The sequence below is a fragment of the Rhamphochromis sp. 'chilingali' genome, assembly GCF_963969265.1.
Source record: "Rhamphochromis sp. 'chilingali' genome assembly, chromosome: 1".
Taxonomy (NCBI): domain Eukaryota; kingdom Metazoa; phylum Chordata; class Actinopteri; order Cichliformes; family Cichlidae; genus Rhamphochromis; species Rhamphochromis sp. 'chilingali'.
Window position 1 is genome coordinate 57309766 of NC_137929.1, and position 27974 is coordinate 57337739.

General features: G+C 46.0%; 2 protein-coding genes across 3 annotated transcripts; one reads left to right on the forward strand and one right to left on the reverse strand.

Moving 5' to 3' along the window:
• The first annotated feature begins 1027 nt into the window (after window positions 1-1027).
• Window positions 1028-27354, forward strand: LOC308397154 (interferon-induced protein with tetratricopeptide repeats 5-like). 2 transcript variants are annotated; one of them, XM_080882929.1, is made up of 10 exons: window positions 16116-16303; window positions 21729-21905; window positions 22901-23090; window positions 23172-23363; window positions 23521-23748; window positions 24441-24582; window positions 24662-24788; window positions 24876-25017; window positions 26376-26423; window positions 27066-27354. In XM_080882929.1, exons 1-10 carry the CDS (start codon window positions 16299-16301, stop codon window positions 27276-27278), a joined length of 1464 nt encoding a protein of 487 aa, XP_080739055.1. In that variant the 5' UTR covers window positions 16116-16298; the 3' UTR covers window positions 27279-27354. The 2 variants fall into 2 exon arrangements, with proteins under 2 accessions (XP_080739054.1, XP_080739055.1); XM_080882928.1 differs by lacking the exons at window positions 16116-16303; window positions 27066-27354 and adding an exon at window positions 1028-1065 and having other exon boundaries at window positions 26376-26726.
• LOC308397407 (interferon-induced protein with tetratricopeptide repeats 1-like) lies at window positions 7768-15861 on the reverse strand. Its single transcript, XM_080883312.1, has 10 exons — window positions 15764-15861; window positions 13976-14152; window positions 13143-13332; window positions 12878-13069; window positions 12475-12702; window positions 10806-10947; window positions 10610-10736; window positions 10384-10528; window positions 9014-9061; window positions 7768-8599 (listed from the first exon to the last, which is right to left on the reverse strand). The coding sequence occupies exons 1-10, from the start codon at window positions 15766-15768 to the stop codon at window positions 8387-8389; spliced, it is 1467 nt and encodes a 488-aa protein (XP_080739438.1). The 5' UTR covers window positions 15769-15861; the 3' UTR covers window positions 7768-8386.
• Window positions 27355-27974: the final 620 nt, after the last annotated feature.

The following is a 27974-nucleotide window of genomic DNA, read 5'->3' on the forward strand; positions in this document are numbered from 1 at the left end:
TCCATTCTAGCTAAAGTTCGGGACAAACTGCGTCTCTTCTCAGCTCAATACGAAACGTGTAATATTTTCTCTGAATGAGGGACCATTCCATTTTTTTAAGGAGCCGTTGGCAACTCTACTAACTAACCTTATGAATAAAATAAAGTTCACTATCAGTAACATCATAGCACCCACCCAGCTGGCTAGAACGCAGTATGAGTTATTGCAACTGACAGTAAAAAGTCAGCAACATGAAAATAAACTCCACCTAAACTTAGTTCATATCTGACCCAGATAGACTGCAGGTCATAACTTCTTACCTGAAGTTCAGTTCACCTGACACTCGGACTGGCGGCTGCCTCGGGGCTCTCCTCCTGCCTCCCCTTCCCTCATCCACCTGTTGCCTCTGTGGAAGCCCCGTCATAGCCACCACCAAACAACGGAGTTATTTCTACACATCGACCTGCATCTGGCCAATCCACCACCTCTCATTGTTCATGCCTTTACAAAAAAAAATAAAAAATAAGTCACTGGGGATATGCCCGGTATGCCCGATGGCCAGTCCAGCTATGTTAACCTGCAACCAAATCTGCAGCTCCATACAGCAATGTTACGACTTAGATTATATCTTATAACTCATAACTCTTATGTTAGCTGCCCTCAGTAGCATACTGTCTGAAATATTCCACAGCTGCAATAATTCTTTAAGTGTTATTTTTTCCTTGGTATTCTAATTTTACCGAAGTTTACTAAACTCAACAAACTTAATATTACTTACCGGGACATTTATTCTGTCCTCATTTTCTTTCACCGAAAAATTGTTTCCTGCAGTGCCGTCTTTCGCGCTTGGCTCTCCTACCTTTGCTAACGTGATGCACATAGCGCGGAAGCCGATGCTGCATTCACTTACACTCGGATATCTGAGCGTCACCGTGAAAACATAATCGGACATTTGATATTTGATTGAATTTTATTGTTTTGCCTTTGGGGTGGCACCTGGGGTGGCCAGTCTGGTTGGGGCCACCCCGCTGGACACGCCATTGTGTGTACTCTGAGGAAGAGGAGGACTGTTTCCTGTAACATGACGTGAGTTCGCATTAGCTTCACAGCTGATTTCCGACTTTCGAAAACTTTCCCAACTGAAACCCCCCCCCCCCGTTTTGGTAGCTCTCGTGACTTTAATAGCAACGCCATAAACGACACTGGGACAGCTCTGTCTTATCGTGGCGACTCCCTTTATTGCCAAACTGCACCATACAATACACACGGCACAACCACCAGAGGGTGCTGCATGAACCCTTGAGTTAGTCCTTACCATAACATCCCCCTTTCTGAGTACATTATAACCATAATGTTTCCTGTGCTAATCCACATTTATGTCAACACTACATTCACTGCAACTTAACTTGTAGCTGAATATTTCAATGCTGTTACGTTAACTTTTATTCTGTAACGGACATTTATTGTTTCCACTTTATAACAATTATTTTATTTAACTGTGTGAACTTATCCAACTATGAAGGTGGGGTAGACTTCCCAATCCTTCCGCTGAGTGAGGGGATTATTCTGCCCCTGGCTGGTCACTCAGGTGCTCGAGAGTACCTACTACCTACTTCAAAGTCTTTAAGGTACCTCGGTGGGTTTCTGTCTCTGGTGGGATATCTTTTCTCAGTAATCCGGTCATTCGGTGGTGTAAGACACTGCTGTGCCTGGTTCGAAACCGGGCTGCTGCTGTCTTCTGGTATGACAGGGATCTGCTGTTCTGTCGGTTCCGTCTTGGTCTCTTTTAGTGTGATGAGATGGCTCCTGTTTCGACGTAGAAGTCCTCTCGGGGTCTCAACAAGGTAAGAACGCGGCGTCTCTGCTCTGCCTGATATAGTTCCATTTGTTTTCATGTCTGTTATCCAGACTTGATCTCCTGGGTGTAGTCCTGTGAGGTCTTGTGCTCTGTGTCTGTTGTTGAACCATTTCCACTGTTTTTCTCTCTCCTTCCCTTCTCTCTCTCTCAGTTTAGTGATGTTTGTCCAGCCTGGGTTGAGGCAGGATGGAAGTATGGGAACTGTGGTACGAAGTTTCCTCCCCATCAGAAGCTCTGCAGGGCTATGTCCATTGGCAAGTGGTGTGGCGCGATATGCCATGAGAGCAAGATATGGGTCTCCTTCTTTCTGTAGAAGGCTCTTTACTGTTCTCACTGCTCTTTCAGCCTCACCATTGCTCTGAGGGAATCTCGGGCTGGAAGTGGTGTGGGCAAAGCCCCACCCTGAAGCAAACTTTTGGAAATGTTCTGAGGAGAATTGTGGACCGTTATCCGACCTTAACTCTGTTGGAATGCCGTGGCGTGCGAATATGGACTTTAAGTGGTCAATCACTGCTGCTGATGTGGTAGAGGACAGCTTAGCTATTTCTATGTATCGTGAGAAATAGTCCACTGCAACCAAATACTGGCTGTTACTCCACTCAAAAAGATCAGCACCAACTAACTCCCACGGCCGTGTAGGAAACTCAGTTGGCATGAGTGTTTCTCTGGGTTGCTGTCTCACCTTTGCACACGTCTCACATTCTGCTACCAGCTGTTGTAGTTGAGAGCTCAGTCCTGGCCACCATACCGACTGCTTGGCTCGTTCCCTGGACTTTACAATGCCCTGGTGACCTGTGTGCAGTCGTGTCAAAACATCTTTTTGTAATATTTTTGGGATAACTATACGCATACCTTTTAGGAGAAGTTCATCTTCAACAGTCAGGTCCCCTGCATGCTGGTGGTATGGGAAACATGGACCTGGTATTTTGAGTTTGTCCGGCCAGCCATTCTTGCAGTAGAGTTTGATTTGTTTTAGTGTTTCGTCTTTGTCTTGCTGCTCTCTTATTTGTTGTAGTCTCTCCTCTGTTGCAGGAAGACCTGAAATCACCTGATGTGCATACAGGTTCATTTCGTCTCTTAATGTCTCGTCACAAACAGTTTTTTCTGGTGCTCTGGACAGCACGTCTGCAGTTGCGATGTGTTTGCCTGGGACATGTGAGATGGTGAAAGAGTACCGCATTAATCTCATTCTCAGTCTTTGTACTCGTGGTGGCAGTTCGTCTAAGTTCTTGGAGCCCAAAAGTGGTACTAAAGGCTTGTGATCTGTCTCAACATGGAACTCAATGCCTATAAGAAAATCAGAGAATCGCTCACATGCCCAGGTTATGGCTAACGCTTCCTTCTCTATTTGAGCGTACCTCTGTTCCGTGGGGGTTAATGCTCTTGAAGCGAAGGCCACTGGTTTGGTTGCGTCATCCTCTTGTTTCTGAAGTAGCACCGCTCCTAGTCCATAGGAGGATGCATCAGCTGATACTGTTGTTTGTGCTTTGGGGTTGTAGAGTGCCAAGTTCGGTGGTTCACTCAGTTCTGCCTTAATGTTGTCAAATGCTGTTTGTTGAGCCTCACTCCAACACCACATGTTTTTGGTACTGAGTAGTTCTCTCAACGGCTGTGTTTTCTCTGCTAAGTGGGGAAGGTACTTGCCTAGATGATTAACCATTCCTAGGAATCGTCTCACTCCACCCACATCCGTGGGCGCTTCCATGTTGCTGACTGCTTTCACTTTCTCCGGGTCTGCTTTGACTCCTGCAGCATCGATGATCTGTCCGAGGAACTTGATTGAGGTCTTTGCAAACTCACACTTCTCACTTTTCAATGTCACCCCAGCTTTTGTGAGCCGTTCCAGGACTGCGATCAGTCTCTTGTCGTGCTGGATTTGTGTGTCAGCATAAACCAGAATGTCATCCATCTGGCAGACGACTCCTTCCAGCCCCTCTAAAAGCTGAGACATTCGTTTTTGGAAGTGTTCGGGGGCCGAAGATATGCCAAAACAAAGTCTATTAAAACAGAACCTTCCGAATGGCGTGATGAAGGTTGTGAGAAGAGCTGACTGTTTGGACAAAGGTATTTGCCAAAACCCTGAGTTAGCGTCGAGTTTTGAGAACAACTTTGCGCCCTCTAGCTGTCCTAGGGTGTGCTCAACTGATGGCAACATGTGTCTTTCTCTTTTCACAGAATTATTTAGTTTGGTCAAGTCCACGCACACACGCACTTCATCTCTGTTTGGTTTAGGTACTGGAACCATTCCTGCACACCAGTCGGTAGGCTGCTCTACTCTGGAGATTACACCTAACTCTTCCATCCGAGCAAGCTCTCTTTTGACTTTGGGTAACAGGGGAAGCGGGACTCTTCTTGGAGTTGACAGGGCAAACGGTTTGGCGTCTGCTTTAAGCTCAATTTTGTATTCCCCCGCCATCCGGCCTAACCCACTGAATAGTGTTGGAAACTGCTGCTTCACTGTTTCTACTGAAGTGAGTGACACAGTTTCTATTCTAGCCACTAACCCGAGTGCTACGCTCGCTATGCGGCTTAGTAATCCTTGTGTCAGGTCTGCTACTACATACACAGGCTGTACTGTAGCTTTGCTTGGAGTGCTCAAGTTAGCAGTAAATTTCCCTCTAACTGTTAATGGAGACATTCCCACCCCATATAGTTTCAGATCTGTGGGTTGCAGCTGCGGTTTTTGTGCTAGAGTGTTGTACTCTTTTTCAGGCAAGACGGTTACGTCCGCTCCTGTATCAATTTTTAGCCAGCAGTCTGCATTGTTAACTTTTACTTTAGTCAACCACGCATCCTCTGTTCTATCTGAGGCTACCGTTCCCAGAAATGCTATTTCTCTTTCTTCTCTGTTACCACCCGCTGCACGTATTTCTCCCACTGCCCCAGACCTACATACTCTTGCGTAGTGACCTTTCTTTTTGCACTGATTGCAGAGTACCTCTCTGGCTGGGCACTGGTGTTTGCTGTGAAAGGGTGTCTTTCCACATCGGTTGCATTGGCTTTTCACATTCCTCTCCGTGGTTTGTGGTACAGTCTTTCGTGGTTTGAAGTGTTTCGTTTTTGCTTTAACGATGTCCACGTTGCAAAGATTCTCCTGCTTGAAGTTGTTTTTAAGAAGATCCTGTTGTTTCTTAACAAGTTCACTTTGGCGAATCCGTATCACTGCTTTTTCTAATGTGAGCTCCGCATCCATTTGTAGTTGCTCCGAGAGTCTCTTGTCTCTTATTCCGACAACGAGTCTGTCTCTTATCATTTCACTGTGCAGCGCCCCGTAGCCACAATGCTCAGCCAAGGCATATAGGGATGTAATAAACCCGTCTGCAGTCTCTCCTGCTTCTTGCTGCCTTTGGTTGAACTTTGCACGTTCAAAGATAACATTTCTTCTGACTACAAAGTGTGCCTCGAGTTTGTCTTTGAGAGTGTGGTACTCACTCGCCTCCTCTTCGGTCAGGTTCAACGAGGTGATCACGTCTTCAGCTTCATCGCCCATTGTATATATCAGAGTGTTAACCTGGTTTTCGTCCGATTGTAGCTCGAGTCCGGATGCTATCCTGAACCTGTCGAAGCGTCGGATCCATTTCGGCCACTCTTCCGGCTTTGAAAAATCAAACTTCGACGGCGGTGATACTTGAAAGGCTGCTGGTGCGGCCGCCATGTTGCTAGTCGCGAGATGCTAGTTAGCGCTTCTTGCTAATTTGTTAGCTTAGCTCTTACTGTGGCTGTTATTGCAACCTTGCAGGGCGAGTTCTCTCCGGTGAGGAAGTTTCCGTGTTCCGTTATGTTCTTCTTCTCTCCCGAGCACTTCTGACACCATGTTTTGGTAGCTCTCGTGACTTTAATAGCAACGCCATAAACGACACTGGGACAGCTCTGTCTTATCGTGGCGACTCCCTTTATTGCCAAACTGCACCATACAATACACACGGCACAACCACCAGAGGGTGCTGCATGAACCCTTGAGTTAGTCCTTACCATAACACCCCCCCCCCCACACACACACACAAACTTCGTTCTTATAAAACAAAACTTAATGTTTTACTTTCTTTTTCTCGCATTTTTCTTTATTGAAAAATTCATTATAACTTATAATAATCAATGAAAGCTCCTGAATCCCAAACAGCTTAATTTATAATTGTTTGCTGTGATCTCATCTTGGCACAGAATCCTGAATCAGAGAGTAAATTAAACAGGAAACACAGAGAAAGTGTACACAAGTAACAAGACAGCAGAAGCTTTGCATCCACGTTTGAAAGTCAAGTGAGGTAGAAGAACAGGCCCTTTACTCAGATCTGAGGTACTGATTTCACAAGTAATTTAGTGATAGTGTTTAAATGTATATTAACCATTGATCACATAGATGTGATCACAAAAACAACAAGACAGCAGCTCGTCTTTCTGCAGCAGCTGAGGTGGTTTGGTATACTCACTTCTATTGATGTTATTCTGTGTGTCTGTATCACAAACTGCCAAGACCACAAAGCTCTGGAGGAGGGTCAGATCACAACGTATCACCTGTCTGAACTGCCAGTCATTTGGGACAGCAGTGGAGGCACGGCGGGGGTATGGACTGATTTTACCCATGTGTGGCTGATGCCACCACACCCATCCTCATGCACTCATATGCAGTTACACTTGCCCAACATGGAGACAAACAGAACATACATACATACACTTACACTCCCAAAACATACTCTATACCCCCAGGCCAGGAACCATCACCCCCATGTGTTGCAGGTTTCTCTGTGTTTTTATGCCTAATATCTTTACTTACTAGTCGTTCCATTTATCTTTATGACTGTGTGTCACTGTACACACTCTGTCCTCTACATTATAATCAATCGTCCTTGTAGACTGAGATAAGAGCAGTGGTACATGTAGTAGAGTAGAAAGTGAGGATAAAGGATGTGCTGCCACCTCCTGGCTGTAGTTGAAAGGTGGACATTTTATTCTCTTATTCTCATAAATTAATCATCATTAATTATGTTCTACAGAAAAAAAACATGTTTAGAATAAAAAAAGAAAGTGTTGTCTATAAATTTCTTCACTTAAACTTTAATTTGAGTTCTCCTAACTTTGTTTTTTATCATAAAGGTTAGTTTTCTTACGTGCATCCTCTTGAACTTTGACAGTAAATTATCAGCAGCTGTTTTTACCCTCTGATGTCTCCAGTCCTAAACCTGTGATATCAGAACATGTCGTTCTTGTTTTTTAAATACAATTCTCTTAAAAACTGTGCAACACTTGACAATGTTTCTCCAAGATATATAACCAAAAATAAAAAATTACACATGCATTATCTTTTACTGCATATAGAGATGATGGCAAGCACAAGTGAAGTGAGGCACTGTTCCTGTTGGTCAGTGAACAGTCAGCAGCTGCATTATATGGAGTTCAGCTTGATTCTCTTCATAACACGTTAAGTCTTCTTAAAGAGGAAATTCTTTGTTTGCTGTAACAGAACCACAAATGTTTCACTCCATATTTAATTTCTTCCATTTTATTGTCTTCCCTGTCTTATCTGTGTTTCCACATTCCACTGAAAGTGGCTAACCTCTGACTGAAAGTGAGGGAGTCATTCAACACTTTTCCTCCGGATAAAAACCAGGCACGGATAAAAGTTTGGCAGTCAGCACTTTGAATGGAAATCTGTGCCAACTACAAATTTATCCAGATGATACATGGACACAGCAACAGGGTCAAAGTGGTTCAGCTCAAACCGAAGAGCAGAAAAACAACAAAGTCTGAAGTAGAAATGTTGAAGTTCAACCCGGCCCTAACAGCACGCTCAATGAGCACCAGCTGATCATGTTTTAGCTAGCATGAACTTTATTTTAAATTATTTAAATCTAACATCAGTTATAAGGTTCATACAGACAACTCACTGTCTGTTATACTGACATGTTTTCAATTAAATCTGTAGCTCAAAATTACAGTAGAATCCACAACTTTACTGCTCCACACATCATCCAAAACTCCCCAGAAATGTTTTGTTCTGTGATCATATAAACACATCAAAGTTGCCCCATGTGAAAATACAGATTGCTGCCATTTTTAATCAGTAGGAGGAAAACTGTGTGAGAGAGTATGGAAGTACTCATGTTACTGTTTAATATGCATAAACACTGTTACACTAAGTATTTCTACATCATTACTTCCAAAGTCTTGCATTTATTGAAGTGAGAAATCATCAGAAATTATGTCAAGTAAACTTAAAATGTCTCTACTTCTTTCTCACTTTAAGGGAAAATATCTTAAAACAAGAGCAACTGAGCAAGAATTTTATTAAAGGACCAAGACAAAGCATTTACACCACACACGATCACATTCACAAGTGCATCATCTCAGTGCCTTGGTGATATCGATTAACCTAATATGCAATTAAATAACTCATTTTAGGATTTAAAAGCTAAGAGATAAAATACATGTTGTAAAAGATTAATTGCATCCTGCTCTCTCTGAGTGTCTCGCTCTCAAAACAAGATCACAAATACTTTTTGGCTCCTTGTAAGATTGTAAGTTAGTTATAGCCAGTTTTTGCAGTGATCCTGATTAATCAGAGGATGATCCCTGCAGCTCCAGGCGCAGCTCGCACAGAGCAGACAGGTACTCTTCATTGTCCTTGTCACAGTTCAGAGCTTTCTCATAAAACTCAGCAGCTCTCTTCCTGTCGCCCTCAGCTCTGGCCACCTGACCCAGCAGAGCGAGAGCTTCACCATCACCCCGATTCTTTGCCAGATGCCTGTCAGCGATCTGCTTCAGTTTCTGCGGGAAAAAAATAGAGGAACAATGAAAGATTAATTTATGTTCCAAAGAAGTAGATTCTGTTCATCTGGACGTAAAGTTTTCAGTGTGAGAAAACATTACATTATGCTTTAATTAAAAAAAAAACAATGTTTTACAATTTTACAACATTTTTTAGAAATGACAGGTGCACCATCCAAAGTGGGACTGATGCCACATCTCCTCACATGACCTAGTGACAGACAGAACAGCTGACAGTCACCAGTAGTTTTCAAAAATGAAGTTGAAAACAGTCCTCAGGAGCACAAGTAGGTGGTATTGAACAAAACATTTAAATCAAGGGATGTTTGATATGAGGTTATGCTCAACCCATAAGTTTGGTAAGAACACTGAGTTTATATAACACGTAACCTTTGTTATGTCTCTAGTGCTCACCTTAGCACACTGTCTCCACTCATATTTTTTCAGTGGTATCAGCAGCCCCTGCAGAGAGAAAACAGCAGAAGACTATGGTGAAGATAAATCCATCCATACTAAGGTCATGTGGTAGATCTGAGCGGTAACATGTTTCACATTACTGCCCCGACACCTCCACCCTCCAAACAAGGCCTGTTAGTTTTTCTTCTTTCATTGTTCTTCTTGGGTTGAAACTAGAGATGATGATGGCACGATACCTCTTGTTTTAAGTCCGATACCGATATAAATTTGAAAATCTGCTGAAACCGATATGAATCCGATATTGTCTATTTTAAAATCAATAAAATTGTTTTTTTTTTTAATATTTGCTGCATTTTGTATAAGTTCATACTCATGTTTAAAAAGCCAAAACACTAAAGCTATTCTATTGTACTTGGATGCAAAAAACACTGCACCCAAAATACTTCAGATCAGCAATACTGAGCTTTTTACTTAAACTTTTAGCAGAACTTTAAAGTATTTAAAGTAATATTGAAAAGTAATTTAAAATGCAATTTTATGTAGATTTCAACAACTCTTTGGTTCTGAAAAAAAAAAGAAGCGCAATATCAGCACAAAATAATTCAACAACTTAAAAAAAAACAGGTTGTAGAATGGACGCTTTTGTACTTAAAGCTGAACATAAATACACATCCATCCTGACAGTTTCTGTCACATTTAACCTGAGATTGAATTTTGTGCAATTTCTATACAAAACTTAACACGTATGAAAAAAGTGTTTTCATTGTTTTGTTGTTGTTGTTTTTCTTTCGAACCACAGAACTGTTTAGCCTGCAACACAGTTCTTTTCAAACTAAAACTCGAGTCTATCCATTGTACGGTCAGACTTAGCAATGACAGATGTCCCAGCTTCATATATCGGTTGTTAAGCTTAACGTGGGAATGCTTTACAAACATTCAGAGATGAACTTAGACTCTTGCTTTATTTTTCTGGGATAGCTTGCTTGGAGATGAAATGCTGGTTTGTCAGCACGTAACGAGGCTCCAAATGCTTTCAGTGTGAAGTGACTCCAGACCGCCGACAGGTCTTGTACACAACAGTCACTCTATCACGTGACGCAAACTGCTCCAACATGATATGGGGACCACCTGGGTTACACCATGTCACAAGTTTTGTGAGGTGCTTTTGTGATATTTGATGGATCGGGCTACATTTTTAATTTCTACCCAATATCCGGCCCAGTAATTTAGGTCAGCATCAGCATCGCACTGATACCAATACTGTATTTTAGATCCGTCCATCCATAGTTGAACCGTGGAACATTAAGAGGCAGCTGCATGTCTAACACTGTACATGCAGCTGACATGTCTGGCACCTAGAAACTTACCTCTTTATAGTGAGCGATGGCTTGAGCCTCATTTTTTGTGTGATAATGATGAAAGTCACCGTAGTACTGATGGATAATCAGACAAACCCTTTTCTCCTTCAACTCTGGTAACTTCTCCAAGCAGTGCTTGAAAGTCTCCTCAGCCCTGAGAAACAACGAGATGTTTAGGAATTTACACCCAGAGGAAATAAAGGAGGAAATCGTGCAGCTTTGTTTAGACAAGCACCTGCTCAAATCCCCTTCCTCTGCGTACAACAGTGCCAGTTCAGCCAACGCCCGGACAAAGGATGGTTTCATCTCCACAGCTTCTTCAAGGTGACTAATACAGCAACGCCTCCACTTACCCTCCTCTTCTGTGGAGCATTAAAGGATGATTTGAGTTGTGTTGATTAAAGGATAACATGTTGTATATTTCTGTGTACCTGTGTTGCTGAAGGGCCCGCGGCGCTGTTCAGCAATTTTCTTCTGCTTGTAGCACAGAGCCAGCTGGTAGTTGAAGGAAGGTAATTGATCGCGCCTTCTCAGGCCTCGCTTAAACACAACAATAGCCTCATCCAGTCGATTCTGGAACAGATTTAAAAACACCAGTCAAATACAAATATATAAGGAGAGAGGCTAAGCCTACGCTTGAAGTCACTGAGGTGTTTGTTGGTGGGGTGATGTGATGTCACTGGTATAAATGAACTTGTTAAACTTGCTACAGTCCAATAACTCCATCTTGTCCTTTAGAATCTTTGTTCCAAAGCCATACTTGTCCCAAAATTTCATCTTGAAAATTGATGACTATGTCAAGGTTAAAAACTTGGGCGTGTGGTTCGACATGGTGCTCTCCTTCGAGTCCCATGTAAAAGAGACAACAAAGACTGCCTTTTATCATTTAAGGAACATACCCAAATTCAGACAACATTTATCAAGCAACACTGCAGAGGTCCGTCTCCAAGCATTTGTGTCTTCACGTATCGATTATTGTAACGCTCTCCTTTCTGGGCTACCAAAGAAACGTTTTAGAGGTTTACAGATGGTGCAAAATGCAGCTCGGGTCCTCTACCAGAGGCCTGGGAGCTTGAGGGTCCTGTGCAGTATCTTAGCTGTTCCCAGGACTGCGCTCTTCTGGACAGAGATCTCCGATGTTGTTCCCGGGATCTGCTGGAGCCACTCGCCTAGCTTGGGAGTCACCGCACCTAGTGCTCCGATTACCACGGGGACCACTGTTACCTTCACCCTCCACATCCTCTCGAGCTCTTCTCTGAGCCCTTGGTATTTCTCCAGCTTCTCGTGTTCCTTCTTCCTGATATTGCTGTCATTCGGAACCGCTACATCGATCACTACGGCCGTCTTCTTCTGTTTGTCTACCACCACTATGTCCGGTTGGTTAGCCACCACCATTTTGTCCGTCTGTATCTGGAAGTCCCACAGGATCTTAGCTCGGTCATTCTCCACCACCCTAAGGGATGTCTCCCATTTGATATCAGGACTTCAAGGGCATATTCAGCACAGATGTTCCTGTACACTATGCCGGCTACTTGGTTATGGCGTTCCATGTATGCCTTGCCTGCTAGCATCTTGCACCCTGCTGTTATGTGCTGGATTGTCTCTGGAGCATCTTTACACAGCCTGCACCTGGGGTCTTGCCTGGTGTGATAGACCCCAGCTCACTAAAACCCTTTAAATTTGGGGCAAATTTTCTTGTGTGATTAAATGTGATTAATCAAGATTAATTAAGCACAAAACCTCTAATTAGTTAGATTAATTTTTTTAATTGAGTCCCACTCTGCCCGTCAGACTACTCAAAATGGAAAGCAGTGCTCTACCTGCACTGTGTATAGTGTAGTAGAGCACTGCTGGCTTCGACTGAGGATATTGTTGGGTGGTGGAAGTAATACTTTGAGGAGCCCCTTAATCCAACTGACACACCTTCAGTACAGGAAACAGAGTCTGGGGACGAAGGGAACAATTTGTCCATCACCGGGCGTGAGGTTATTGAGGCAGTAAATAATAAGGGCCTCAATAAGGCAGTTATTGAGGCCCTTACTGGGCCCAAGACCCAGTGAGCAGAAGTAAGAATTAATAAGACCAAAGTTGCAGACTTACCTGATTGAGTAAGTAATTTCCTGAGTGGCGAATGACATGAGGGTTATCAGGATCATTTTCTCGTGCTTTCTTCACCAGATCATCAGCCTCTTCATATTTCTTATAGGCCACCAGCTTCACGGCCAGCATGCACTGCAGAGCAGCGTTATTTGGGTTGATCTCCAATGCAAAGCGAAGCTGTTTGGTGGCTTTGGATTCCTCCCCGTCCTGTTTATTTTCTGCAAACCACTGCAGATGAGAATCTGGTTAGTCTACAGTTTATTTCACTTGAATAAAAAAATCAGTCATTGAAACTTCTAAAAATCATACTGACGCTGAAGCAACCGATGCCACTGAAGGAGCCTTTAGTTTATCATTTGGTGCTGTCTATCCAAATACTCTTCATTCTTATCATAAAACTGACCTGTTCTCTGCAAAAGAGGGCGATGGCGTAGCCGGCGTTCCACTCGGTGTCATGAGGCTGTACCTCAAGTGCTTTATGAAAACAGTCGATGGCTTTTGAGAGAGAAGACCTCGACACCTTGAAATAGGTCCAGGCTTGTTCCCCATACACCTCTGGAAGGAAACTTCCTGATGAACCAGTGGGATACTTCACCTGCAGAGGGAGAAGGAAGCGTCAGAGGTTCAACAGCAGTGATCATCATGTTTGATCTGATTGGTGTACATACCAGTATGTCCTCGACTCTCTGACAGTAGCTTTCTGACTGTGCAAAGTCTCCATCGTGATATTTCAGCCAGGCCATGTCTCCATACGTCACAATCAGCCGCTTCTCACTCTCATCACCGTATCTCTCCCTGATGGTCTTCTCTGATTGGTTTAAAAGTGACAGCGCTTCCTCTCGTTGATCCTTAAGATGCCTGAGGACCAACAGGTCATCAACAGCTGTTCTACAACTGGTGTTTAACTACGAGGCATTTACAACACCTGACAAGAAACTTACTTGAGACTAACACTTGTTAATGATTCATTTAGGTTTTTATCTGAGGTTCATGACTCCAGGGTTAGATAATTACTGCATTTCCACCAGAAAAACAAGAGTCCAAACAAGTTTCAGGAAACAGATTTATATCAAGATTCTTAAAGAATCAGAAACTTCAGTCCAATACTCCAATAATGTTTCTCTTCATATTACATGTTTGTATTAAGGTTGAAATAATGAGGTAAACTTAAAGCAAGCTGACGTTTTTCTTCTAGCTGTAGCTTTGCTATGCTGGTAGGTAACATTAGCAGAAGAAACACAGCTCAGGGTTGGATCTGATCCTGAAAACAAAACTATCTCTCTATCATTCAAATATAGATCCTGCTGATGCTGACCACTGTTTCCTTTGACGGTCAAATTTGTCTTTGGTCAGACGGACTTCAGTGAGAAAAACTGTCTTTCTTCTGGCTAATGTTAGTTCTTCTCTTTTTCTAGCAGAGTCCCAGAAATAAAAGCGTTGAGATTTGAATGAGCAGAATAAATTTAGCTTTTCCTTCATCAGACAGCTACAGAAACTGTACCTGAAATAAGCCAAGAGGCTGTAGGTGCAACTCTCTCCCTCATGCTGACGCTGATGAAAATCTATGTCGATCTGTAGTCGAATGCTCAGGGTTTCCAGGTCCACGTCCAGGTCCAGATCCCAGGTGAAGTGACACTGCAACTGCTGCAGCCTGCTGGGCAGAGCGCTGCTATCTTCACTGTAAGAGAGTCACAAAGAAAACGCTGTGAGGAGCATCAGAGGGAGAGCATCAAACCAGGACTGGCTGAACCGAGGCTCACTCAGTGCTCTGACACGCCTGAGGATCCTGTTTCTACAACCAGCACATGTCAGCTCACCCAGACCTCCCAGCTCCTCTCATTGAGAAAATTCACTTTGTGTGATCAACCAATCAGTGAAATCAGTAATGTGGTTTGAATCTCACACTGAGGAACCAGAAGAAACCTTAGATGTGGAGTGAGACACAAACACAGAGTTTGTGTTAGGGGACAGCTATTGTTGTGATACACAGGTTTGTACTTGTGGAATATTTTTGATATTGTTCTGTAAAATATTTTTGGATATGAGACCAAACAATTTGTTCTCGTTTAACTCATTTGAGCACATTCCAGTGTTAAGATGTCTAGTTAGTGATGTTAGATGCATCAGTTGCCCGTGTTTTTCCAGTTACCAGTGTTCATGGTCTGGAATTAATATTGTTGAAGAGGTGAGCACTGAAGAAGGTAAACAGGAACATGGACTTGTGTGTACATGCTAGGTAGTTGTGAGCAAACAGGGCTTAAGTGTGTGGATTTTGGGAAGTTTAGGCTGGTAGTAGAATGAATGAAGTGCATTCCAAGCAGCACTAAGTGTGCAGCACTCTGTGCACTCCTCAGTGCAGTGCCATGCATTGCTCTCCAGGACCTGAGACTGTTTGCTTGACACTGTTCAGCCACTGTACAAAGACTCTATGCATGATCATGAAACAACAAATAAAAGGTTGACTGCACAAGAACTGAAGGGTCAGAGTCCTGAGGTTAAAGTGCAACCTGCGACAAGTAACAAGGGAGTCACCTCAAGATGATCCATCATCAACCTTTTTACTCATGTCTGAGTTTGAGAAGATAACGATGGGCGTCTCTAACTCGTCATTGTACTTTTGAACAATAATAAAATTCTGATTCATGTGTGAACTTACTGGATAGTTAAATATGCTCAATAATGATCAGAACATTATCTTTAAACACATATAATGTGAATGTCTCTCTCTCTCTCTCTCTGTGTGTGTGTGTGTGTGTGTGTGTGTGTGTGTGTGTGTGTGTGTGTGTGTGTGTGTGTGTGTGTGTGTGTGTGTGTGTGATAACAGACCATATTATTGTGGCTGTAAAAACAGTGATGTCATATCCAGTATCCGTTAATCAAACATTAACATTTCAAAAATATGAAACCAACGAGCAGCTCATCATAAAAACACATTTTTGTTTTTCTCGTTTAAATATTTATTATTACTCATTAATAAGACAAAAGTATTTCTTATTTGATTTATCAATTACATAACTGATAGAATATTTGATTAATAAAATAATTGATTACTGCAGCACCAGTTATTATTTTCACATACAAGGTTTATAATTTGTTAATGTCCACTTTCTCCTCTTCCTCTGATATCAGTCCCCTGTTACATGCACAGGTAGACAGACTGTGTTACTTTGTATCTCTCAGCGTGCACCTGAGCGCCAGGTAAGCTAAACTACTGCTGCATTTAAAGTCCATCAGGTGGTTCACTTTGTGATAAATGATCGATTATTGATCAGAGGTTTGGCAAACTGACCTCATGTTGGAGCACACAGAGACCTCCTCCTCCTTAGACACAGCAAAGTGTTGACTGAACACGAAGAGTTCGTGGACCGATCTGTGAAGCTCTCACCTTTGTCACACAAACCACACACACTTCTCGTGGTGCCTTCAGGGCCTCGCTGAAAACAGGTAAAAGGCTGATGGCTCAGATCGCTCATCCTCTCCTCTCCTGTCCTCTCGAGAACTTAATGGCCATAAATATAAACTATGTTAGGAGACGGAAGGCGCATATTTAAGAAAGGAGGAAAGCTTTCCGACGAGAAGGCTGGGCTTTCTGTTTTATATGAGAGGTACATGAAGGCACCACGAGGGGACGTTAGGTTTCGTTTCTGCATCTCAGCTGAGAGCGTCTCCAAAGATCACTGATCAGCCATTGATCTGTAAATGATTGATCTGAGGTCAGCGTTTCTCACTGAACGACCACTCAGTGACCGATCAGTCGGCGCATAATCGTTTCTTCATCTTCATCGGTGTGTACTTTGAGGAAGAGGAGGACTGTTTCCTGTAACATGACGTGAGTTCGCATTAGCTTCACAGCTGATTTCCGACTTTCGAAAACTACCCTAAATACTACAAATATTGGTACTACTACTACTAGGCGAGGTGGTAGAAGTACTAGTGTTAAAAATACTGTAACGATGGTTAAGTGTTACTGGACAGTGACATGTTGGTTTTCTCTGCACACTGTTGTTGTTCCTTTAAGATTCATGTTTGGTTGGGCTGCAGGAAGTAGTGAGGGTGGTGTACAGGAAGGGGTGGGGGGACCTGGTTGTTCTGTGTGTGTGCCAGGCTGAAGAGAGGTGTAGTTCGAGAGCGCTTCCCCCTGAGTTAACAACCCGCTGGCTTATGTGCCGAATAAACGGACAAACTGAGACCCCAACCGTCTGGTTCTTGTGAACGTTACATTGGTGTCAGAAGTGAAGAAAGAAAAAAGAACCCCAGAACGCCCGAGACCCTGTTGCCGGCGACGCTTGCCGTTACGAGACGAGGATGTTGCCGGGCAGGATTAAGAAGGAGACGGAGGAGAGGGAGGTTCGTCCGCGCTCGCCCGCCCATGGAGTGAGGGAAACGGCGCTGCGGCTGTCTGCCGAGGCTGGATTTTCTCCAGGTTTGACTAGGCTCGGGAACTGTTCGCACAGCGGCCGCGATTCCGGCGGGAAGGAGTCGACCTCGCTTGGCGCGCCGTCACGTGATGTAAACAAACATGGCGGCGCCCAGCAAGCTGCAGCGAATATAAAAACGCCTAAGTTCAGCGGCAAGACGCCATGGGAAGTGTTTATCGCACAGTTCGAGCTGTTAGCTGTTGCAGCTGGCTGGTCTGAGGAACATAAAGCTCTCCAATTGGCTTTGTGCCTGTGTGAGGATGCAGCTGCATGCCTGCTGCTGCTGACCGAGGAGCAGAGGGGAGATTATAATGCTCTGGTCGGAGCACTTCAGAGGCGCTTCGGGCAGTATAACCAACCAGTGCTGCTGAGGTCGGAGTTCCACAACAGACGCAGATTGCCAGGTGAGCCCCTCCGCATTTTGGCCCATGAAGTCGAGTGCCTTTGCCGGAGGGCGTATGACAGCATGCCACCATCAGTGCAGGCGGAGTTAGCTCGGGACCAGTTCCTGCAGGCCCTGAGCCCTAAAGAGCTCCGCATGCAAACTCAGCTTGCTCGGCCGGCCACACTCAGTGCAGCCCTGGAGCTAGCGTTGGAGAGGGAGATGCTTGCAGGATCCTCTGGGGGCGCTGACGACGCACACGTGGTGAGGGCTGTGTCAGCACCTGTGGAACAGATGGAGACGCCAGCGGGCCTGTGCAGTTTGGTGCAGACAGCTTCGCTGCAGTCGCCTTCCCCTCGGGCTGGCCCACACCGCCGACCTCAGAGCTGCTGGGGATGTGGACAAGTCGGACACCTCATCAGGCAGTGCCCCAAGCTTGCAGCGGTTCAGGGAAACGCCCACGGGCCCGTGTAGGCGGGAGTACACGGGCCTGGGAGAACGACATCCCTACACCACCGCCACCTCCACCCGGTGCGGCCATCACTGTGGGCTGGACCCAGGTTGGCGGCTTTTGCCATGTTCCAGTGACGATTGCGGGGGTGTCCTGTACGGCCCTGCTGGACACGGGATCCAATGCAACGCTGGTCCGACCCGATATTGTCCCAACCGGAGCTGCTGTACAACCGACTAACGTGCAACTTAAGACTGTGACCGGTGATCTGGCCCCAATGAGAGGGAAGGGAGTGTTCCAGTTCAAGGTGGGGGACCTCGGTGTGTCTTATGCTGCCTGGGTGGCTGACGTGCAGGACGCCTGCATCCTTGGGCTGGATTTTTTACGAGCCATTGGTGGTGTACTGGACTTAGGCAAAGGCCTCCTCGTACTCTCTGATGGGAAGAAGGTGCCGCTTATTCCTCCCCCGGTCTGCACAGCATCTGCCGCGGCGTCCACCTCCACCGCAGAGACCCCTGCAGACCCGCCAGCAGAACAGCGAGCGGAGGAGGAGGAGGAGGAGAGGCTCTCAGCAGTGAGGAGTATCTGGTCAAAGAACTGTGAGGGGCTGACTCCACAGCAGCAAGAGAGTCTATGGCAGGTACTAAAAGAGTTTAGTGACATTTTTGCCCTGAAAGAAAGTGATGTTGGCTTGACACACTTGGTAGAGCACGTCATTGAGACCGGGGATGCCCAGCCTATTAAAGTGCGCCCCCGCCGCCTGCCCCTGGCTCATCAGGAGGCTGCAGACAGGGAGCTGTGTGAAATGATGAAGGCGGGCATCATAGAACCATCTGATAGCCCGTGGGCCTCCGCGGTGGTGATGGTGCCTAAGAAAAAAAGTCCTAGGATGCGTTTCTGTGTGGACTACAGACCACTCAACAAAGTGACGAAGAAAGACTCTTACCCCCTTCCCAGGATTGATGAGTCCCTCGACTTAGTAGCCGGGTCCTCCTGGTTTTCCACCCTGGACCTGCGGAGTGGCTACTGGCAGGTGCCACTGTCCCCGGAATCCAGACCGAAGACAGCCTTCTGCACTAACAGGGGACTATGGCAGTTCAAAGTCCTGAGTTTTGGCCTTTGCAACGCTCCTGCGACCTTCGAGAGGCTCATGGACAGTGTGCTGGCTGGCGTCCCACGGCAACGGTGTCTGGTTTACCTGGATGATCTTCTAGTGCACGGGAGCTCCTTTGATGCTGCCCTGGATGCCCTGAGACAAGTGTTGGAGAGGGTGGCGGCTGCAGGCCTGAAGCTGCATCCCGACAAGTGCCACTTCATGAGGAGGGAGGTGGAGTTTCTGGGCCACAAGCTGGGTCGTGAGGGCATCAGCACTTTGGAGGAAAAAATTCACACCATTACCGAGTGGCCCACACCAGCAGACCAGAAACAGCTCAAAAGCTTCCTAGGACTGGCGTCTTATTACAGGAGGTTTGTGAAGGGCTTTTCCTCCATAGCCGCACCACTCTTCCACCTGCTGCAGAAGGACCGTGACTTCATCTGGACCCAGGACTGTCAGCAGGCGTTCGACACCCTCCGCAGATTGCTGACAGAGTCCCCAGTCCTTGCCCCCCCTGACCCCGCCCTGCCTTTTGTCCTGGACACTGACGCAAGTAATGTGGGGCTGGGAGCGGTGTTGTCGCAGGTTGGACCGGAAGGGGAGAAGGTGGTGGCGTACTTCAGCCGGGTCCTGAACAGGAGCGAGCGGCGCTACTGTGTCACACGACGAGAGCTGTTGGCTGTGGTGGCGGGGGTGAGACACTTTAAATACTACCTGTGCGGCACAGCATTTGTTGTCAGAACTGATCATGCTGCCCTTCAGTGGCTGATGTCTTTCAGGGAGCCAGAGGGACAGGTGGCTCGCTGGCTGGAGGAGCTCCAAGCCTTCAATTTCACCGTGGAGCACAGAGCAGGGACGCACCATTCTAACGCAGACGCCCTCTCTCGCCGCCCATGTGCTGCAGCTGGCTGCCGTTACTGTGAGAAGCGAGAGGAAATAGAGCGGGAACTCACGACAATAGACGGAGCAGCACAGCTCGCCTGCAGGGTTCTTCTGGTGGTGGATGCAGCGGAGTGGAGGGCACGGCAGGAACAAGACACAGACCTGCTGCCGGTCCTGCAGTGGCTGGAGAAGGGGGAGCAACCCCTTTGGGATGAGGTCACTGGGTTTTCCATCTGTACCAGGGGGCTGTGGGCCAAGTTTGCAGCTCTCAGGCTGAAGGAGGGGGTGTTGGAGCGTGCCTGGAAGGATCCTGCCACGGGGGAGGAGAGGTGGCAGGTTGTGGTGCCAAGGTCGCTGAGGTCAGCTGTGCTGGGAGCCTGCCATGGGAGCACTGGCTCTGGCCACTTTGGGGTCTCCAAGACTCTTCGCCGCCTCCGCCAGGGCTATTACTGGGGTCAACAGCGGAGGGATGTGGAGGACTTTTGCCGCAGCTGTGATGCATGTTCCTCACACAAAGGGCCACAAGACCAGTCCCGGGCTCAGCTTCAGCAGCAACCAGCAGGAGCCCCAATGGAGCGAGTAGCTGTGGACGTCATGGGCCCATTTCCTCGCACAGACAGAGGAAACCGCTATGTTCTTGTGGCCATGGACTATTTTACCAAGTGGCCGGAAGCATACGCCATCCCAGATCAGGAGGCTGAGACGGTCGCTGATGTATTAGTGGAGGGGATGTTCAGCCGCTTTGGAGCAGCAGAGACCCTCCACAGTGACCAGGGGCGTAACTTTGAGTCCAAGGTATTTGCTGCCATGTGTGAACGCCTTGGGACTAAGAAAACCCGCACCACCCCACTTCACCCCCAAAGCGATGGGCTGGTGGAAAGGTTTAACAGGACGCTGGCCCAGCAGCTAGCCATCCTTACCTCAGAACACCAATGGGACTGGGATTACCATCTTCCCCTTACCCTCATGGCCTACAGGTCGGCAGTGCAGGACTCCACCCAATGTATGCCTGCCCTGCTCATGTTAGGGAGAGAGCTGAGAACTCCTGCAGAGTTGGCTTTTGGGAAACCCCCGGACGCGCCAGAGGCACCACCGGGCCGGGACTACGCAAGGAAGCTGCAGGACCGGCTGGATTCTGCACATTCCTACGCCCGAGAGCAGCTGGCGAAGGCAGGCCTGCACCAAAAGAGGAATTACGACATCACCACTAAAGGGAGGCACTTCCGTGCTGGGGAGCTGGTGTGGGTCTACAGCCCAAAGAGGAAGAAGGGACGGTGTCCTAAACTGGATAGCAGCTGGGTGGGGCCTTGCAGCGTCCTAGAGCGAGTGGGGGAGGTTGTTTACAGGGTGCAGTTGCCTCCTAGGGGGAGGATAGTAGCGCTGCACAGAGACCGGATGGCCCCCTACAGAGGACAGTCCCTCCCCTCCTTTCCAGAGGGACGTGTACAGAGCGTCCATGACCCTGCTCAGAGGGGCCCCCGACCGGGGCTGCGTTCCCCCCCCCTCGGACTCTTCACCCCAAAGCCCCGAAGCTCCGCGTCCTCCTCAGGGGCTCAGGAGGTCAAGGAGGGAACGTAGGCTACCGCCCCGCCTCAGAGACTGTGTCGTTCCCTCGGGGACGAGGAACTTATTGCTGGGGGGGCAGTGTAACGATGGTTAAGTGTTACTGGACAGTGACATGTTGGTTTTCTCTGCACACTGTTGTTGTTCCTTTAAGATTCATGTTTGGTTGGGCTGCAGGAAGTAGTGAGGGTGATGTACAGGAAGGGGTGGGGGGACCTGGTTGTTCTGTGTGTGTGCCAGGCTGAAGAGAGGTGTAGTTCGAGAGCGCTTCCCCCTGAGTTAACAACCCGCTGGCTTATGTGCCGAATAAACGGACAAACTGAGACCCCAACCGTCTGGTTCTTGTGAACGTTACAATACTCCAGTAAAAGCTGAAGTACAGATTAAAGTAAAAACAAACAAAGTGCAGTCTCTGACATGCAAAAGTAACTTAGTTTGTTTTTCTTTGTGATCATCTTAAAGTGAAGGTAGCAGCGCTCTGCTCAGGAGGCTGCAGCAGCTGCAGTGTCACTTCACCTGGGATCTGAAGAAGGACGTGGACCTGAAGAACCTCAGCACTCGACTACAGGACCACATAAAACTGCAGCTCGGCCAGCGCGGGGCAGTGGCTCGATCATACAGCTTCTTGGCTTATGTCAGGTACAGTTTCCACAGCAGTGGGAAAAATTACTTTTGGGTAATTTAACTAATTTAACTACTGGCGAGATGCAACTGCCAGCAACATAGCAACAGGCTGATCTTGTCGGTGGGTAGGTGGGTGGGTAGGTAGGTAGGTAGGTAGGTAGGTAGATAGATAGATAGAGTGGTTGTCCATGATGGAGAGCAGTTTGTTCAGTGACCTGTGACCCTCCATGTGTCAAACACCTCCAGATTCTAACCAATGATATTTCCACTCTTACGGATTAGTTTGTTGATCCTGCTCCATCTCTGGCACTGATGATCGTGTGGATGAACCTAGTCACAGTTTTTTTTCCTCTGGAGGTCAACCACAATCTGTTTTGTCTTGCTGACATTCAAAGAGAGGAGATTTATTTTGGACCGCTTTACAAAGTTCCTCACAAGCTCCCTGTACTCCATAATACACCCAACCCCTGTAGTGTCATCAGGGAACTTCTGCAGGTAGCATGTTTAACTGTTACACTGGACGTCTGAGGAGCACAAGGTAAACAGAAATGGTGATAGGACTGCCCCCTCTGGTGCCCCAGTATCTATATCTAATATATATCTATATCTATACTAATCACCACAACAGACAAACTGAGACCTCTCTGACAGATAGTCAGCACTCCAGGAGACAGTAGAAGTGGTGATCCATGATATGAACTGATCTCAAACAGTATGGATTGTATCAGTCAGTTGTTGTGGCTGAATTTCCTGACAGTACCCACCTATCCTGTATGTGGGTACGATCTTAATATAAATCTGCCTCCTAAAACTTGTTTGCATGATTATTTTGGTGGAAATGCAGGTAGAGTATTTATCTTAACACCCATGGGGTCTAGAACCTTAGCTAAATGTCAACAAATAAAGACCTGCTGCAGGGCTGTTATTGAAGACCAGGCCAGGTGTAGACATCTGAAGTATGATTCCAGAAAAACATGATTTAATTATAAGCATGTGTTGATGGTCCTCAGGTATCTTCAGAATCAACGAGAGGAAGCGCTGTCACTTTTAAACCAATCAGAGGAGACCATCAGGGAGCGTCATGGGGATGAGAGTGAGAGGCGGCTCATTGTGACGTATGGAGACATGGCCTGGCTGAAATATCATGCTGGAGACTTTGCACAGTCACAAAGCTACTGTAAGAAAGTCGAGGACATACTGGTATGTACACCAATCAGATCAAATGTTATAGATCACATGCTTCTGAACCTCTGACTGCAGCTGAACCTTCTCCCTCTGCAGGTGAAGTATCCCACTGGTTCATCAGCAAGTCTCCTTCCAGAGGTCTACGGAGAACAAGCCTGGACCTACCTCAAGTTGTCAAAATCTTACTACTTACAAGCCGTTGACAGTTTTCGTAAAGCACTTGAGATACAGACTGATGACATTGAGTGGAATGCTGGCTACGCCATCGCCCTCTTTCGCACAGAAGAGGTCAGTTTTATAAGTTTGATATCAGTTAATAAATTTATTATGTTTATATTGTTCTAAAAAACAGCCAATTTATCAGTTTCTAAAAAAAACCCCCAGCAATTCATTGGGGTGTGGTTCTCAGCAGTTCACAGTAGACTAACCAGTTTCTCATCTGCAGTGGGTTTTAGAAAATTTACAGGAAACTGAGGAGCCTCCATCCATCAAACAGCTTCACTTTGCCCTGGAGCTCAACCCCGATGATGCTGTTCTGCAGTCCATGCTGGCCGTGAAGCTCGGAGCCTATAAGAAATACAAAGAGGCTGAGGGTCTGCTGAAGAAAGCACTGAAAACTGATCCTGATAACCCTCATGTCAGCCGCTACGTAGGAAAATACTTTCGTAATCATGTAAGTCTGAATGTAGGATATTGTAAATGCTTACTACTCATGCAACCACAGATAATGTGATTCTTCCAGGGTCATGTAATATAAGAGTCAGTGCACAGGTCCATGAAGATCTTTTATTTAAAGATGGTAAAGCATGCACCCTGACCCTACATCAGCTCCAAAGAAGGCTGTCAAAGATGTGCAGCTCTGTACATTTTAGCTTCCACGGAGATTTTAGATTATCTGTGATCGTTGTTAAAGACTAACTTGGCCTTTTCTTAAATGAGCCATGCTGGTTGGGCTGGGTTTCCCATTCTCTAATTCTGATCTGTTTCTGTCCTTTTATCTCTACTTTCACCTTCCTGAATTCTCCTGATTCAGAAATAGTAAAATCTTTATTATTTTATTCTGACCAGTGACCTGAATCAGGCTTGAGACTGAAAAGACAGATTACTAAAGTTTGTTATGCTTAATTTAGTGGTTCTGAGTTCCTTCCTTCAGTGAAGATAGAGGAAGTTAATGTTTCCACTAAATTGTTAGATCAGATCAGATCAGATTAGATTAGATTAGATTAGATGAAACTTTATTAATCCCTCGGCTGGGTTCCTCCGGGAGATTCAGTAATTGTTGAGGTGCTTCTTCCAGGATTGAGGCATTCTTCTTTAGTTTTTTTTACTAATTTTTGTGAAAATGACCATTAAATGTTGTTTCAGCATCAACTGGACGAGTCTATTGATATGTTGGAGCGAGCGTTGAAGAGGACCACCCAGTCATCTTTCATCCACCACCAGCTGGCGCTGTGCTACAAGAGGAAGAAGATTGCTGAGCAGAGCCACAAGCCCTTCAGCAACCAAAGTACGCTCAAACATACTGCATGTCTAAAGGTCCAGTTATCCCCAAACTCAGAGATAAACCATGATTTCTGGCTCCACAGGAGCAGTGCGGTACTGGAGGCGTTCTTGTATTCGTGAATTTGAAATGGCTGTTAAGATAAAGCCGTCCTTTCATCTTGCGTGGGCTGACCTGGCACTGCTGTATGCAGAGGAAAGGAATTTCAGAAGGTACTCCTCTGTGGAAAGCAGCAGTGACTCCTGTCTTTTTGCTCGGCGCATGTTTGTCATCATCACGATCATCTCTTTGTTTCTCAGGGCAGAGGAGATTTTCCAGCAGTGCTTGGTGAAGTTACCAGAGTGTGATGAAAGCCTTTCTCAAGCTATCCATCAGCGCTTTGGTGACTTTCATTACCATCACAAAAGAAATGAAGCTCAAGCCATCGTTCACTACACCAAGGTTGGTTAAGAGGTGCAAAGCAATCGAATGAAATACGATTAAAACCAGTATTAATTGAAACGTGAATCACATGACCTCAAATCTCTGTCACGTGACCAGCACAGACCCCTGAAGGGCAAAACATGTCCCAGAATAAAGCAGTGGACACAGCAGCTGTACTGGTTTGTTGTTGTAAAGAGAGAGCTGAATTTGAAGTCAACTCTGTTTGTTTACTGATCAGTCCGCCTTCACCTGTAGCCACGCGTTGTGGGCAGCGACTGAAAGAATAAGATAAACGATTCTAGCAGCAGGAACGACCCTCCTCTGAAAGGTGTCCAGGGCTTAGCCTTAGAGGTGGGGTGAGGAGTTTTATCATTCATGAGGAGCTCAGAGTAGAGCTGCTACTCTTTCACCTGGATGTCTCCTAGGTGTTTGAAGCATGTGTTACACGAGAATGTCCTCATTTTTCCAGCACACTGTTTTGGCCATCCATCTTCACTGTAAGCTTTTTTTTTTCCTGATAGCTTTTCTTCAAAATCTTTAATTCTCACTCGCTTTTGCAAGTTTGGGCTTTTGTGTTTCTCGCAGCAACAACTCCACCTCATTGTTCATCCATTTAAAAGACTTTGTGCTTTGCCTCAACATTTTGCACGATGTTTCAAAGAGCTGGAATGTAAATAAACAGCAGACAGAAATGAGGCAGGTCGAGTCGTCCTGCGCTTCACGCATGTACAGTACAGGAACATAAGTGTTTTTGGCCATTTCATTGTGGACGCGCAACCCTGTGAAAACGACTGAAAACGATAGTGTGGACGCAGAGCGTTTTCAGAAGAAAACCCCATTTTCAAATCTATCCAGGCCAGTGTGGATGTTGCCTAAATGAGTCTCACAGGCCTGAATGTGCGCTTGACGCCATTTATAATTCTTAACTTGTTTGATCTGCCGATCACCACAAACAAGCACAAGCAGAAATTCTGGACTTTTAACTGTGTTTTCATAAGTGTTACAGTTTTTACTGCTGATAAAAACCTCCCTTATGGCCATTCACACAAAGCAATTAGGTACTAAACAATGAAATGATCCTATTACAGATTTGCCTCTTTGTCACAGGTCCTTTTCTTTCATCATGTAGGAAAACAGTTAAATATGTTTCACTGATCCGGCCCACTTACGATTAAAGTGGGCTGCATCTGGCCCACCATGTAAAATGAGTTTGACACCCCTGCTCTAAAATAGGAATTCAGGCTAAATGAGCCCAAATCCAGAGGGCCACATGGCAGTAAACAATCAGAACATACACACTCACACTTGAATGTTATTAATGACCAATCAGTTATATCTGTGTTATTAATCTGCCTCCTGCTGTGTCCTGTCTGCAGGGTCTCCTGATACCACTGAAGAAATATGAGAAGAAACTCTGTGCTAAGGTGAGCGCTAAAGGTTATGTGATTAAAGTCTAATCAGTGGCTTATGGTCAAAATGTACTGAGACCAAGTCTCCTGTCTGCTGCACCTCTGGACCATTTTCATTAGCAGGACGTGAAGTCAGAGGGAGGCTAATCTGTCAGGTGGAAGCTTTCAGCTTCCAGGTGGTGGAAGATGATTTTAGATTCCTTCCTTTGCAGAAAACTTTGTGATATTTGATTTGTCCATCAAAGGATTACTCCTTTATCTCTGTGTAGGGCCAAAAATCACTAACACAAACAAGGTGTTTGCGAGTATTTTGAGAAACCTCCCACCTGCTGAACCGGCTCTCCTGCACCTTCATACAGACCCTGGCTGTAATCTGATAAAGCACACTCAGTGTACCTGTTTCCACACATCGTCTCAACACAGTACTGAGGGAGTGGAGTCTGGATCATTCCCACAGCTGTCCTTTCTCATACTTGCCAACCAGCATGAATCAGTCCTGTTCTGTGGTTTAAGGCTGGGAGCTGCTGTACTCATATGTCTTCAGTTAGACATTAAATATTTTTTTAATCTTGGTTTGAGAAAGTCACTGAAAATGAAAGTCGGTTACTTTAAATCCACAGAAATTCATCTTTCTTTGTTCCTCCATCTTTCCTGCAGAAACTCAAGAAGATCGCTGACAGACGTCTGTCAAGGAATCCAGGTGATGGCGAAGCTCTCGCTCTGCTGGGTCAGGTGGCCAGAGCTGAGGGCGACAGGAAGGAAGCTGCTGAGTTTTATGAGAAAGCTCTGAACTGTGACAAGGACAATGAAGAGTACCTGTCTGCTCTGTGCGAGCTGCGCCTGGAGCTGCAGGGATCATCCTCTGATTAATCAGGATCAATGCACCGCTGTTACATCATACTTCAGCCCGCTGAATGTGGACTTGATCCATGTGCTTCAAGCTCTGCACAACTCTAACAAATGGAGCCTTTCATTCATACCTTTCTGTTAGGTATTAAATTATAAAGAATGAAGCATTACACACATCAGGGCCACTTTTATTGGATGTTTCAGGCATGTGAGGTGCTGGGCGGAGCTCTGTCACCAGCACCCGAAAAAACTGCGTTTAAAAATGGTGTTTAGTGAATTCCATTAAATTAAAGTCACCCCTATGCTGAAGACTAATTCAAACTAGTGCTGGGCCATATCATTCTGTTCATGGTAGTACTGGCATAATGTTAGGCAATGATATGAAAATTAATTATCACGATAGAATATTAGAAAGAACGAGATCGCGGATACAAGCGGCGGAAATGAGCTTCCTCCGAAGGGTGGCTGGCCTCTCCCTTAGAGATAGGGTGAGAAGTTCGGCCATCCGGGAGGGGCTCAGAGTAGAGCAGCTGCTCCACATTGAAAGGAGCCAGCTGAGGTGGTTCGGGCATCTGACAAGGATGCCCCCTGGGCGCCTCCTGGGTGAGGTGTTCCAGGCATGTCCCACCGGGTGGAGGCCCCAGGGCAGACCCAGGACACGCTGGAGAGATTATATCTCTCGGCTGGCCTGGGAACGCCTTGGTGTTCCCCCGGATA

Excerpts from the sequence above, each read along its gene's own strand:
- LOC308397407 (XM_080883312.1), bottom strand. Across the intron at positions 10,948-12,474 it reads GAAATTACTTACTCAATCAG|AATCGACTGGATGAGGCTAT; the intron begins GTAAGTCTGCAA and ends AATCTGTTCCAG. Across the intron at positions 10,737-10,805 it reads CGGGCCCTTCAGCAACACAG|AAGAGGAGGGTAAGTGGAGG; the intron begins GTACACAGAAAT and ends AATGCTCCACAG.
- LOC308397154 (XM_080882929.1), top strand. Across the intron at positions 23,091-23,171 it reads AGAAAGTCGAGGACATACTG|GTGAAGTATCCCACTGGTTC; the intron begins GTATGTACACCA and ends CTCCCTCTGCAG. Across the intron at positions 24,583-24,661 it reads CAAGCCCTTCAGCAACCAAA|GAGCAGTGCGGTACTGGAGG; the intron begins GTACGCTCAAAC and ends CTGGCTCCACAG.